Consider the following 15,690-nt stretch of genomic DNA (forward strand, 5'->3'; position numbering starts at 1 on the left):
CTAGATGTGGGGAATAAATTATCAACACCAAACATAGCATCTAATGCAAAACACATGAAACCCATGCATACATAGAAAAAAAAAGTATGTATGTTGAACTCATCCTAAGTATAAATTTTTTGCACAATATCATCTATGAACTTAATGCTCTAATTACATATAATCCAACCATAACCATTATTCTGAACATGCACATAGCTGATTAATGCAGTCCAGTTTGTCCCTGGCAAATACAGAAATATGCAAAAGTTACAGCATGGAAACAGATCATTCAGCCCAATCAATTGACCTTGGCAGTTGCCCTCCATGTGAGCAACTAATCTTAAGCACATCCTTACAACTCTGTGTAAAGATGTTTCTCTTGTGAATAATCAAGATCATTGAATTAAACAAGAAAAAATCAGGATATATTCCTGTTCCACAACTCAATACCTGATGTTTTGCAGGTTCATCAAGGTTGATTTTTTTTAGCATGGCACATTTCCTTGTTCAGAATCAAGCCATATATGAGGGATAACATTTAGAAAGTACGGGGCCGTAATTAACACCGCCCCAAACGAGTCTCACCTACCGTTTTTGAATGGTTCCGTCTACCCCAGAGCGTGGGGCGAACAATCCAGAGAAATTCAGGTGTTGGTGCTTTTTTTTAAGCGGGGCGGAAGTGGCCTGATCATCAGGGCAGAAGTGGGACGGGGCGGAGTGGCCGACATTGCAAGTCATCAACACTGTGCTGATGACGTCATCGCACTGGCACGTCACAACGTCCCTCCCCTTCAGTTAAAGGGGAGGGCCGCTGCGAACTCTGCAGCCACTTTAGTGGCAAATACTACGCCACCAGGGAGGGTTTCGGCTGGGCCAGTGACCTGGCACCCAAGAGGGGGTGCCAGGCTGCCTGTTGGCGGCCCGGCCAAACCCGCGGCCATAATTGTCATCCACGACCTGGCAGTCGGCCGACAAAAAAAAAACGTGGAGTCACCGGCAGTGCCACCTCCCCTTTAAGGGTGGCCGCGCCACCAAGCCACAGAAATGGCACCGACGCAAAAAGCTGTTGGGGGCAATGACCGGCGGCAGCGCCGCTCTCACAGGGCAATTCCGGAAAGGGGCAATATCCCACAGGGCAATTTCGGGAAGGTGCCGCTGCCGGTCGGTAAGGGGTCGGCGCATGCGCACATTGTGACGGGAAAACAGGCGGAGCAGTCCCAAACATTGTTCCAAAACGGAGGAAGGGAAATTTCTAAAATAGCGGCCCCTCTGCGGGGACTCGGCAGCCAGTCCGCACCAACCTCTGGCCACCGCATTCAGGCTGCCACGGGCCTTATAGAAACGGGTAATTTCGGCCCCTACGTGTCTACTCGATGGTGGAAGCAGTTTAATCAAGGTTGAATTTTGTTGAATTGTGGAGATTTGTTTGATAAATCCCTATCAGCTATCATATTTTAAAAAATTTATTTAAAATTAGACACATTTTGGGAAAAGAAATTAAAATTAGAATCTCAATCACAGCAACACAGATAAAGAAGTCATTCACAGAAATACTACTGCCAAATTAAAAAGCTGATGGGGTCGGGGTGGGGGGGTGGTGGGGTGAGGGGAAGCCATATAAAAGTCATTTCAAAATACCCACAATCATAGATGCAAGGAGTGAATTACCCAAACCAGTAAATTTCACAGCATGTACTACAATTGGAACTTTTGACGCAATGCCTGCACCACTTGATTTGGAATTTGAATCAGGAAAGGAGATATTTCTGATATAATGTATCCCATCAATTCTTCAATCATTCTTGTAACATCAAAAGGAACACTGCATTCAAAAGCACTCCCCAATAAAAACAAGGATTTGCACACTTTGGCAAGTCTAATCGCAACCTTATGGTTTAAGTGATCAAGCCAAACAGAAGATGAAACAAAACCTGGAACTTTGGGAGCCGAAACTACCCTGTATTCATTTAAAGAGGGTCATATAAACCGGAGCAGTGATGAATTCGAAATGAATAAATGTTTCCCACTCCTACACTAAATGATGCTTGAATAATTGATTGGGAACATTGAACATAAATTATCAACTTTCTCTGGGAATCAAATCTTAAGAAATCTACTACTCCACCCAATAATATAAAGACTGTAAACTAGTTAACTACAACACATGATATGTATTGTGATAGTGTTCAGACACGAAAGGAACTTCCAAAATCTACTTCACTCCTTACAAGAAGACAACAAAATGACCAGAGATAGCGGTGGATATCTCATCCTTAAATAGAAAATTTGCATAATATTCACATACTGACATATACTATGCCTGGATTTTTCAACCTGGTCAGGTTGTAGTGTAACTTTGAAGTCCGGTTGTAATTGTGTAGTTGAAGCCCTGGTTTTGAGCAGGACACTATGAGCTAGAATCTCCACTTTTGTGCTTATCGCCCAAAAATGGGCGTTATTTCCAGCGTGGGAGTTAAAAAAGGGTTTTCAGATCGCTGTTTCTCACTCACTCTCAAAGTACCTAGTCTCCATTTTTGAAAATGGGCGTTACCGCGAGCGATATGAAATGGGCGGTAACGTTAAATTTTTTTGACCTTCTGCCATAAAGTGCGGCTGTCCTCAGCAATGGCATGGCAACGCTCGATTCCCACGATTCAGGAGGACAAGGGTCATCATGACATGCGCAGAAGAGGAGACAGAGAGCGAGGGAGCTCAGAGGGACTGAAGGCGTGGCTGGGAGTGGTGTGGCTGCTTTGGGAGGAAGGAGGGAGTCGGCAAACAAAAAGTAGCTGTTACCAACCACATATTTGACCGAATTTGGCCGACAATGGAGAGAGAGCATCACAATGGCATCACAGCATGCTGTGGAGACTGACACTGGAGAGAACAGTGAACTGGGAGAGGAGCACATTGGAGGGCGAAAAAGAGCCAGGAGGTTCTCGGACGAGGCAAATGCCTCCCTCCTGCAGGAGGTCGAGTTATGCTGGGGCGATTTGACACAGGGAGGGCGTGTGAAGCCCACCACAAAGGCATACCAGAAGATATGGACCGAGATAGTAGAGGTGGTCTTGTCGGCGACCAACGATGTGCGTGAGGACAACCAATGCCGCAAACGATGGAATGACCTTGTGGGATCCACAAGAGTAAGTATTACATTGATTTACATGTACTTATGTATTTATATAATTTGATTTGTAACAGTCATGAGTGACTATCATCAGATGTGAGGTCTTTCACTTTTACCAGGAATGTTTTACTCAAAGCCTGTGGCTATGGTGTACGTCTTTAGGTAAAGAATGATAATTTTCATAATAATCATGCTTACATCAGTTATGTGTTGTATCAGTCTCTGTGACAGTACCTAGCAATGATATCACACAATGATCTCATGCCATGTCGTCCTGTCACCTTTTACAGAAGAAGCTATCGACAATGAGGTCCATGCAGAGTCGAACGGGTGGGGGACCACCAGTCCCCAGCAACATCACTTTCATGGAGGAGCGGGTGCTCACACTCATGGGGAAGCACACTTGGACAGCCACAGATGCATCTGCAGACTCTGAAGTGATGCCACATGAGTAAAGCTTACACCACTGTGTGATGTGAAGTCAATGGATGCCACACCCACTCATATCCGAACAATCATATATGATAGATGATTTCTAAAATTGTCCTAGAAATAATGATGGCCTAATAAAAATCATTGAAATGCAAATATGTTGATGGTCATGAAATGTGATGTCTGCGATGATTTTGAAAGCGGTGGTGCTTTTGTTGTGCATATGCTGTGTGTAACGCTGGACTCACCTTGTGACCCTAGCACCCCCTTCTCCTCTAATAACCTCATTTGTGTTTTGCAGCTCAGCCAGCAGCGTGTCCCAATGCAAGACCACAGGGGACAGAAGGTGGGGGTGGGGGCCCGACTCTCTGGACGATCCAACATCTGGTGCTGAGGAACTCCGACTCTCGCCCGTCAATCCGCTGGGTCTGTTCTCCACGGATGAGAGCGCGGACTTCGAGGAACCTGCATCGCCACGCTCCAAAAGCCATTCCACCCCAAGTGGTCCTCCGGTCATTCCCACCTCCACTCTGGAGGTACCGGCCCCAAGCACCTCGCCACAGGGCACCCCATTTGTCCCCAGGACAGTGCTGACCCTGCGGAGACCTCATGGATGTGGCAGGTCTGGTTCACGAGCGCCCATGAGAGCGGAAAGATGGTACAGTTGTCCAGGAGGACTGTAGAAGCGGTGGGGGGCATATCCTGACAGCTGGCCACCATGACCGAGTACATTCCGCGGATAGCGGAGGCCCTGGATGCGATAGCCAGGAACACTGCTGGCACAGGCCGCCCAGTGGTCCCCGAGCGTGGCACTCCACACCTAGGTTCCGCACCACCACTGCGAACGACAGGTGAGAGCAAGGACCAAGATCCTGCTTCTGCATTAGAGAATGTTGCCCCCTCGGCACCCCCCACTCCTTTACCTGTGCAATGACCGTAGCTGCCTTCACCCCCATAATGAGGCACCACCTGAGAAGCTCCTCGGCCAGACGCCGTGGAGCAAGGAGGGGAAGGATAGAGGTGGGGAGAAGAAGGGGAGGGGGGAAGGAAAGTGAGGTGCATGTCCGCAGGTGATGGCTGTGTTGTATCTCCATCTGGGTGTATGCAATTTGTTGCAATGTATGGGGGCTAGGGACCACCCTCCTGATTTGCCTTTGTATTCTGTGTTGCTGGACATGTTGAACATTTGATTGATGTCAGTGGTGGAAAAAGTGGGGTGTGGGTGGGGGTTGGGGGTTTTTGCCTGTGATACTTATGATTTCAGACCAATGTTGGTATAAAATTTTTGTTATTGAACATAACCTTGCTGTGCATTGTCTCAGATAGCTGCACCGCTACACACTGGTGATTCCTTAACATGAAAGGGTTAAATACAACTTAACATCAATCAACGTAAACTTTAACTGGCACCAAGATGATGGGCGTGATTGATGTCTGAGCTGCACACACACAACAGTGTGTCAGCGTTGTCACTCACATCAACGCTCTTTCAGGCAAATCGTTCAGATATCAGTTCCTCACGTAAGAGTCTTGCAGCTATGTAGCCACCACGAGCCCTTTCCTGCGATCTGGAAGGGGTCGTGGGCATGGTTGCATAGCCAGCCTGATTGTCTGGCCCTGAGAACAACTCCAGAGTCAATGCAAACTCCCCTGAAGTTGAAGCAGCCTTTTGAATGAAGCGACCTGCAATTTTTAAAAATGCCGCCCACACTGCTGTGATTCGTTCAGAACAGTTCCACTTTTTCTGGGCGTTTTTTTGGGCGAGCGATATTGTGGGCGATATGTGTGCGAGGTGGTGAAAGTGACGGTGGGCAATCTCCTGGGCGTTAGTTTCGCCAAATGTGGTCTTTACCACAAAAAAAATTGGGCAGGCGGTATTATTTTTTCTCGGAGTTAAGCACATAGGGAAAGTAACGCTCGGCGCTAAGTTTCCTGAAAATGCCTGTCAGTTTCCATTTTGCCAAAATGGGCGATATCTGGGCATTATACATCATTTCAGCAGTAAAATGGGCATTAAGTGGGCGTTAAGCATGCAAAAAAAGTGGAGGTTCTAGCCCAAAGAGCCTACAGAGGGATATAGATAGGTTATTATTGAATAGGCAATGAGGTGGCAGATGGAGTACAATGTGAGGTTATTCACTTTGGTAGGAAGAATAGAAAAACAATAATTTTAAATAGTGAAAAACTATTAAATGTTGGTGTTCAGAGAGAATTAGGAGTCCTCATACAGGAAACAGAGAGTTAGCATGCAGGTACACCAAGCAATTAGGAAGGCAAATGGCATGTTGGCCTTTATTATAAAGGGGTTGGAGTGCATTTGGCCCATCGAGCCTGCTCCGTCATTCAATGGCTGATCTGATCTTGGCCTCAAGATCTTCCCTGCCCGTCCCCCTGTAATGGTTGACTCCCTTATCATTCAAAAATCTGTCTATCTCCACCTTAAATATATTCAATGATCCAGCCTCCACAGCTCTTTACAGTAGAGAATTCCACAGATTCACGAACCTCTGAGCGAAGAAATTCCTCCTCACCTCCATTTTAAATGGGCGACTCCATAGTTTTTCAGCCTACCTTTCGAATTTCCCTGGTTGCCCACAGGATTCACGCAGCTCAGGAACCACATCTGTCAGCCTGAGGCGGAAGTTGAGTGGCCATTGCTCCAACTGATTAGATGACATCATGAAATGTACTATGAAATCTCCCACCTCACAGCTGATCTCATTCCTCAGACAGAAGCTGTTGCTGACTGCATTCCCAGCACATATTTAGCTTTCCACAGACTGCAAGTGCTTCCAGCAAATTGATATCCGGTCTCACCTCATTGTTACAACCTATCACTCCATTGACAGCTTGCTCCTCTGATCTCTAGTTGACCTGCTATCTATTCCATCAGTATGGGTGATGGAATAGATGGCATTCTATTCCATCACTTTGGTCCTCAGAACCGGACCACGATGTACCCCAACACCAGCAGCACCAGGCACACCAGCAACACCACCAACCTTCTTCTCAACCACCTGATGTGGCAGAGGACAGAGGGCATCAGCGAGGGCTGCACTACACTGGAGGTGGTACCCCCAATGCAGGGTATACAGGTAGAGGACGAGCTGCCTCAATATGACTGAGCAGCAGTGCCAAAGAAGGGTCAGGCTATCACGCCAGGTTGTCGCAGATATTTGCACATTGCGCGAGCAAGACCTCCAGCCCAGAGGAGCAGGTGGACACGCCTGACCAGTGACTGTCAAAGTAACCAGCACCCTCAACTTCTTTGCCTCAGGCTCCTTCTAGGGATCTGCAGCAGACATTTGCAGCATCTTACAGTTGGCCACCCACAGATGTATCACACAGGTCACCCTCTTTGACAAGTCAGTCAATTACATCAGGTTTGCCATTGATGACTCCAGTGTTACTGAGTGGGTCCTGGGCTTTGCCACTCTGGCTGGTTTTTCACAGGTGCAGCGCATCATTGACTGCACATAGATTGGGCTAACCAAACTGGAAGCAATACGGTGGAGGAGGATTTCCTGGAGTGCATAAGGGATGGTTTTCTAGACCAATATATTGAGGAACCAACTAGGGGGGAGGCCATCTTAGACTGGGTGTTGTGTAATGAGAGAGGATTAATTAGCAATCTCGTTGTGCGAGGCCCCTTGGGGAAGAGTGACCATAATATGGTGGAATTCTGCATTAGGATGGAGAATGAAACAGTTAATTCAGAGACCATGGTCCAGAACTTAAAGAAAGGTAACTTTGAAGGTATGAGGCGTGAATTGGCTAGGATAGATTGGCGATGGGCAATGGCAGACATTTAGAGACCGCATGGATGAACTACAACAATTGTACATTCCTGCCTGGCGTAAAAATAAAAAAGGGAAGGTGGCTCAACCGTGGCTATCAAGGGAAATCAGGGATAGTATTAAAGCCAAGGAAGTGGCATACAAATTGGCCAGAAATAGCAGCGAACCCGGGGACTGGGAGAAATTTACAACTCAGCAGAGGAGGACAAATGGTTTGATTAGGGCAGGGAAAATGGAGTACGAGAAGAAGCTTGCAGGGAACATTAAGACGGATTGCAAAAGTTTCTATAGATATGTAAAGAGAAAAAGGTTAGTAAAGACAAACGTAGGTCCCCTGCAGTCAGAATCAGGGGAAGTCATAACGGGGAACAAAGAAATGGCAGACCAATTGAACAAGTACTTTGGTTCGGTATTCACTAAGGAGGACACAAACAACCTTCCGGATATAAAAGGGGTCAGAGGGTCTAGTAAGGAGGAGGAACTGAGGGAAATCCTTATTAGTCGGGAAATTGTGTTGGGGAAATTGATGGGATTGAAGGCCGATAAGTCCCCAGGCCTGATGGACTGCATCCCAGAGTACTTAAGGAGGTGGCCTTGGAAATAGCGGATGCATTGACAGTCATTTTCCAACATTCCATTGACTCTGGATCAGTTCCTATGGAGTGGAGGGTAGCCAATGTAACCCCACTTTTTAAAATAGGAGGGAGAGAGAAAACAGGGAATTATAGCCTGACATCGGTAGTGGGTAAAATGATGGAATCAATTATTAAGGATGTCATAGCAGTGCATTTGGAAAGAGGTGACATGATAGGTCCAAGTCAGCATGGATTTGTGAAAGGGAAATCATGCTTGACAAATCTTCTGGAATTTTTTGAGGATGTTTCCAGTAGAGTGGACAAGGGAGAACCAGTTGATGTGGTATATTTGGACTTTCAGAAGGCTTTCAACAAGGTCCCACACAAGAGATTAATGTGCAAAGTTAAAGCACATGTCATTGGGGGTAGTGTGCTGACATGGATTGAGAACTGGTTGTCAGACAGGAAGCAAAGAGTAGGAGTAAATGGGGACTTTTCAGAATGGCAGGCAGTGACTAGTGGGGTACCGCAAGGTTCTGTGCTGGGGCCCCAGCTGTTTACACTGTACATTAATGATTTAGACGAGGGGATTAAATGTAGTATCTCCAAATTTGTGGATGACACTAAGTTGGGTGGCAGTGTGAGCTGCGAGGAGGATGCTATGAGGCTTCAGAGCGACTTGGATAGGTTAGGTGAGTGGGCAAATGCATGGCAGATGAAGTATAATGTGGATAAATGTGAGGTTATCCACTTTGGTGGTAAAAACAGAGAGACAGACTATTATCTGAATGGTGACAGATTAGGAAAAGGGGAGGCGCAACGAGACCTGGGTGTCATGGTACATCAGTCATTGAAGGTTGGCATGCAGGTACAGCAGGCGGTTAAGAAAGCAAATGGCATGTTGGCCTTCATAGCGAGGGGATTTGAGTACAGGGGCAGGGAGGTGTTGCTACAGTTGTACAGGGCCTTGGTGAGGCCACACCTGGAGTATTGTGTACAGTTTTGGTCTCCTAACCTGAGGAAGGACATTCTTGCTATTGAGGGAGTGCAGCGAAGGTTCACCAGACTGATTCCCGGGTTGGCGGGACTGACCTATCAAGAAAGACTGGATCAACTGGGCTTGTATTCACTGGAGTTCAGAAGAATGAGAGGGGACCTCATAGAAACGTTTAAAATTCTGATGGGGTTAGACAGGTTAGATGCAGGAAGAATGTTCCCAATGTTGGGGAAGTCCAGAACCAGGGGACACAGTCTAAGGATAAGGGGTAAGCCATTTAGGACCGAGATCAGGAGAAACTTCTTCACCCAGAGAGTGATGAACCTGTGGAATTCTCTACCACAGAAAGTTGTTGAGGCCAATTCACTAAATATATTCAAAAAGGAGTTAGATGAAGTCCTTACTACTAGGGGGATCAAGGGGTATGGCGAGAAAGCAGGAATGGGGTACTGAAGTTGCATGTTCAGCCATGAACTCATTGAATGGCGGTGCAGGCTAGAAGGGCCGAATGGCCTACTCCTGCACCTATTTTCTATGTTTCTATGCATACATGTGGCCAGCAGGGCACCCCCTCATCACCCAGGAAGTTTGCCAACCGCAAGGCTTCCACTCCCTCAACGTGCAGCTGGTCTGCAACCATAGGAAGATCATCATGCATGTGTGCACCAGATTCCCTGGCAGCTGTCATGACTTTTTCGTGCTGCGCCAGTCCACCCTCCCTCAGCTCTTTGCTCGTCCAAACAAACTTTCCAGCTGGCTGTTTGGAGACAAGGTGTATCCACTAAATCTATGGCTCATGAAACCCTTGAGCAGGCCAAGTACTGAGGCCCAGTAGAGATATAATGAAAGCCACATTTCTACCAGATGTATCATAGAGCAGATAATAGTGATGCTCAAAATGCGCTTCAGCTGCCTTGGCAGATCTGGAGGAGCCCTTCAGTACGCGCCAACCAGGGTCTCCAGAATCGTTATGTTCTGCTGTGCCCTGTACAACATAGCGCAGCAGCAAAGATTAGCACTGCCTGAGAAGCAAGGCTCTGTCTGCACAGCCTCTTCAGAGGAGCATGAGAAGGAGGAGCCTCAGCTGAAAGACAAGGAGAAGCAGGAACTGGGGGAACCTGCGGCCCAGATCCCACCAGCACCCGAGCACATTGCTGCTGGGAGGCCAAGGATGACCTCATCCTGTCCAGATTTATTAAATTTTATGCTACACACCCATATGGCTGCCACATGCTGCGCCAGGTTGACAGCAAACCACAGCAACACCATAAATGATCCCTGCAATAATCAAGCCAGTGCTTTCACACTGACCACCATTGCTGTAGGTACCGTTATGTCTCACCATTCACACAACTATGTCCGAGAGGGAAAGTGGTGAAAATAAAGATTTTAATGGTTGACAATACATTAACGGAAACTTGCCATTAACATTGATTACAACATCCAAGTGGCTACACTTGTAAATCTACTTGTGTGTCATCTTTCTCTTCCATGTGCTTCTACGACGTGCTACCCCTGCAGCTTCAGCAGAATTACATATCAAACAGCTCCATGGCAGAGGTTGAGACAGGATGGCTCACCTCCCTGCTGCGACTGCTTAGACACTTTTGGCAGAAGTCCTCTGGGTTTTGGAGCCTCTGATGGCCCCTCCAAAGTCTGCTCCTCCTGCAGCTGTGCAGAGGCAGATTCGGCCATCGCGAACCGAGGAGCCATCTGGGGCTCTGACTGAGGGGGTGGCAATGGGAGAGAAGTGTGAGCTTTGAGAAGAGCCCACACTTCCCTTTGTCCTCTCACCATCATGCTCTCATGGGCCACCCGTACATCCCTGCTAGCAAGGAGCTGAAGAACACCTAGCTGCACATCAATGGGGCCATGAGGACCCACATCTACACTGGCATCCCTCCTAGACAGGTCTATGGGCCTCTGCCATCTATGCTCCATAGAGACCATGTGCTCCAGTGAGTGGCACATTAGTTGTTTCTTGCAGGTGGCCATTCTATCCATGGAAGAGCCTACAGTCACCTTCGCCTGTGGCATGGAGGTGCTCATGTTGGAGATGGACTCCTCCATTCTCTGAACATTTGCAGACATCGCGGTCGCAAAACCTGTCATCGCCTCCTGCACTTCTTCCTGCACCTCCAGGAGTGCTCTCTTTCTGGGTGGCCCTCGAGGTTCAGCGCCTGCATGCACTGAGCAGAGCTGGGAAGTTCCTGCACCCTCCGGTGAGGACTCTTCGTTGTTGTCCCTGTCTCCACCACCTGCTTGTGCTCACTTGAGTTGTGACGGATCCGATGACAACACTATTCTATCTTGTGTGGGACCCACTGAGGTGTGTGTCTCTGTGCTGGTGTTGGGTGCGCTCATGTCTGATGATGCTGCACATTCAGAGGTTGGAGGCTCCTCTGAGGAATCGTCTTGTTCTTCCTCCTGGGGTTGGGGGGGGGAGAGGTGGTCTCTTGATGGGCCTGTGGGAGAGTAAAGAGATGAGTTAGATATGTCATATGAAGAATAGATAGATACCATTATGCACATGATGACCAATCAGTGGCTGATGACATCAGTCCCCATATGAGTGACTAATGTATGCCATGGAGCTGTTTGATATGTAATTATGTCACCAGGTTGCTGAGATGTTCCTCTCTCTGTCTCCCACTTTGAGCTGCTCGGCGAATCCCAATACTTATAACTCAGCCTCTTCTGCTGTTGTGAGGGTGGCAAATGGTGGCGTCCCATCTCCAGTTCTCTCCCTCTCGCTCTTATTGTGTGCTCTCTTCTGCTGCAGGGAGGGAAAGAAGAGGTTGAGTGAGAGTGATGGAATAAGTGAAAGGAATGGATGTGTTACATCTTTAGAGGGATCAAGTGGCCTCCTTGTGTGTTGTTAGTTGGTATGATTGCATTAGGATGAGGGTGAGTGTGAGGGGTGGTTTGTAAAATGGGGATGTGATAATGTAGATAGAGAGAGAGGGATGGGTGGATGTGCAAGGTATGTTGGTGTGATTAAGGATGTGCAGGAGTAGGGTTCGGAAGGCAGAGTGATGGGGATGTAATGAGATACACAGCAGGATGAAGGTGAGTGTAACTTTTTACTCACCTTTCCTGATCTAATGAGATCATTGAAACATTTCCGGCACTGCACCCAGGTCCTCCTGACCACATCCCTGCTGTTGACCTCCTCTACAATTTGGAGCCAGGCTCTTTTTTCTCTTGGGGAGGTCTCTTCCACCCATTGGAAGGAAAGAGGACCTCCCTGCCTGCTCTGACTCCCTCCACAAGTATATGGAGAGAGTCATTGGAGACCCTGGGCGCAGCCCTCTGCATTTGTGCAATGAAAAGCTCCAGTACACTGGACACTGCTGGATGAATCTTCAAATGCAATATGGCCATAGCTCCTTTAAATATTCTGCTGGGCAGGCCACATTGTTCAGACATGAGACTCCCAAAGCAATCGTTCTACTCAGAACTCCTTCATGGCAAACGAGTCAAAGGTGGGCAAAGCCTCCCTGATAAAATGCAACATCCCCACTGACACCTGGGAGTCCCTGGCCAAAGACGGCCCTAAGTAGGGGAAGTGCATCCGGGAGGGCGCTGAGCACCTCGAGTCTCATCGCCGAGACCATGCAGAAATTACGCGCAGGCAGCAGAAAGAGCATGCACCAAACCAGTCCCATCCATCCTTTCCCTCAACAACTATCTGTCACACCTGTGACAGGGACTGTGGTTCTCGTAGTGGACTGTTCAGCCACCTAAGGACTCATTTTTAGAGTGGAAGCAAGTCTTCTTTGATTCCGAGAGAGAGAGAGGGAGAGAGAGAGAGAGAGCCCAGGGATCAGAGAGAGAGATATGATGATGATGATGAAATATTCTGGATGATGTCCGGATTATATGGCCGGGTAATGCGCAGGGTGGATTTAATAGGCCCTATTATCGCAAAATCAATTTCTGCAGCGGATGGAAGCAACAATGGGGTTGTGACCTGCCGCGCTGACTACCCACACCCAACCCGCCCAGGTACAGAAAATTCCTGCCGACATGTTTGATTCCTAATCCCCTTTGAAGCGGCTTAGCCAGTCATTGTATAAACAATCACTATTCAAGCAAAAGGCCCCCTACCACCTTATCAGGGCAACTAGGGATGGGCAATAAATGCAGCCTTGCCAGTTATCCCCACATCCACAGAACAAAGAAAAAAATAAAACACAGTGACATTCTAAAAGCAGAAACAAGATATCAATGTCATTTAAAACTCTGTCAGAGGCAGAATGAAAAAGGAGAGCAAATTTCCAGCCGGACCATTACTGCTACAAAAGAGAACTTCAAGCAATAAGTTCAAACTGTCACAGGACAGAGAGTGGAGAGCACCAGTTCCAACTGTCGCAGGATGGAAGAGTGGAGAGCACCAGTTCCAACTGTCACAGGATGGAAGAGTGGAGAGCACCAGTTCAAACTGTCACAGGACAGAGAGTGGAGAGCACCAGTTCCAACTGTCGCAGGACGGGAGAGTGGAGAGCACCAGTTCCAACTGTCACAGGACAGAGAGTGGAGAGCACCAGTTCCAACTGTCGCAGGACGGGAGAGTGGAGAGCACCAGTTCCAACTGTCACAGGAGAGAGAGTGGAGAGCACCAGTTCCAACTGTCACAGGACGGGAGAGTGGAGAGCACCAGTTCAAACTGTCACAGGACAGAGAGTGGAGAGCACCAGTTCCAACTGTCGCAGGACGGGAGAGTGGAGAGCACCAGTTCCAACTGTCACAGGACAGAGAGTGGAGAGCACCAGTTCCAACTGTCGCAGGACAGAGAGTGGAGAACACCAGTTCCAACTGTCACAGGATGGGAGAGTGGAGAGCACCAGTTCCAACTGTCACAGGATGGGAGAGTGGAGAGCACCAGTTCAAACTGTCACAGGACAGAGAGTGGAGAGCACCAGTTCCAACTGTCGCAGGACAGGAGAGTGGAGAGCACCAGTTCCAACTGTCACAGGACAGAGAGTGGAGAGCACCAGTTCAAACTGTCACAGGACAGAGAGTGGAGAGCACCAGTTCAAACTGTCACAGGACGGGAGAGTGGAGAGCATCAGTTCAAACTGTCGCAAAACAGGAGAGTGGAGAGCACCAGTTCAAACTGTCACAGGACAGAGAGTGGAGAGCACCAGTTCAAACTATCACAGGACAGAGAGTGGAGAGCACCAGTTCAAACTGTCGCAGAACAGGAGAGTGGAGAGCACCAGTTCAAACTGTCACAGGACAGAGAGTGGAAAGCACCAGTTCCAACTGTCACAGGACAGAGAGTGGAGAGCACCAGTTCAAACTGTCACAGGACGGGAGAGTGGAGAGCACCAGTTCAAACTGTCACAGGACAAGAGAGTGGAGAGCACCAGTTCAAACTGTCACAGGATGGGAGAGTGGAGAGCACCAGTTCAAACTGTCACAGGATGGGAGAGTGGAGAGCATCAGTTCAAACTGTCACAGGATGGGAGAGTGGAGAGCACCAGAGTGGAGAGCACCAGTTCAAACTGTCACAGGACAAGAGAGTGGAGAGCACCAGTTCAAACTGTCACAGGACAAGAGAGTGGAGAGCACCAGTTCAAACTGTCACAGGATGGGAGAGTGGAGAGCACCAGTTCAAACTGTCACAGGACAGAGAGTGGAGAGCACCAGTTCAAACTGTTACAGGACGGGAGAGTGGAGAGCACCAGTTCAAACTGTCACAGGAGCATCCAGTCGTGCCCCGGTAACTGCCCCCAAAGGAAGTGGAGTGTGGGAAATTGCACTCCGCTTCCATTGAGGGGTGGTAAGGCCAATTCTGCGGCGGGAGCAGGACTTCCACGCTGGGGGCTAAAATTCCCTGCTCCAGAAAGTTACCGCCCCCAAGATGGGAGCCTGTGCGGGGAGGCAGAGAGATGTTGAGGGGAGACGGGGGCGGTGGATGGAGGGGAGAGTGATGAAGGTGGGGGGGCGGAGAAACCCAGGGCGGGGGACAGGAGGGGCCACATTGCAGCGGAGGTCTGGGGAGGGCGAAGTGTGTTGGAGGGGCGGGTCTGGGGGCTCTGTGCCTCGGTGCGGGGAGTGTTCGGAGTGGGGTGGACGGGTTGACTGCGCGGGTGGTGGTTGGTGGATGTGGTGTGATTGGCGTCGCAGGGGCGTGGCTCCGGGGTGGCCGGGGCTGGGGGCTCGACATCCGGGGGTGTTCGGCATTTGGGAAGGATTCTGACGGGACGGGGCTGGTTGGGTGCGGGGGAAGTGTTCCCGGCGTTGGGTGGGTCCGGAGCCGGGGGGGGGGGGGGGGGGAACGCTCTTGGGATGGGGGGTGGGCTGTTTGGGGCTGGGATTGGGAGAGACTTCTTCACTCGGGGAGTTGTTGGCCTGTGGGGTTCCCTGCCGCGGAGAGTTGTTGATGCCAGTTCATTGGATGTGTTCGGGAGAGAGTTGGATGTAGTCCTTGCAGCTGGGGGGCTCGGGGGGTGTGGAGGGGGCGTGGGGGGGGAGGTGCTGGGGTGGGTGATCAGCCATGATCTTGTTGAATGGCGGTGCAGGCTCGAAGGGCCGAATGGCCTACTCCTGCACCTATTTTCTATGTTTCTATTAATATTCCCTTTAATTAAACTAATAAAGAAGTTCAATCCTTTGCGCTGTCCTCATCCATTTAAAACCACTGTGTACAATTAAACACAACTTTCCCTTTTCTCGACAGGTGTACTATTTGTATAGAACATTAACTTGTGCATAACCTAATTCCGCTATATAAACAATAGAAATTGGTTGATAAGCAACTAGGTGTTACGT

At 48.9% G+C, this 15,690-nt stretch overlaps 1 protein-coding gene across 1 annotated transcript in view; it reads right to left on the bottom strand.

Moving 5' to 3' along the window:
- Positions 1 to 11,001, bottom strand: part of chrd (chordin) — a 69,524-nt gene extending 58,523 nt beyond the window's left edge. The window contains exon 1 of the mRNA XM_070884060.1: positions 10,491 to 11,001. Within this exon, the coding sequence (XP_070740161.1) occupies positions 10,491 to 11,001 (511 nt within the window). The remainder of the gene's footprint in view (positions 1 to 10,490) is intronic.
- Positions 11,002 to 15,690: the final 4,689 nt, after the last annotated feature.

The sequence above is a fragment of the Pristiophorus japonicus genome, chromosome 6, assembly GCF_044704955.1.
Source record: "Pristiophorus japonicus isolate sPriJap1 chromosome 6, sPriJap1.hap1, whole genome shotgun sequence".
NCBI lineage: Eukaryota > Metazoa > Chordata > Chondrichthyes > Pristiophoridae > Pristiophorus > Pristiophorus japonicus.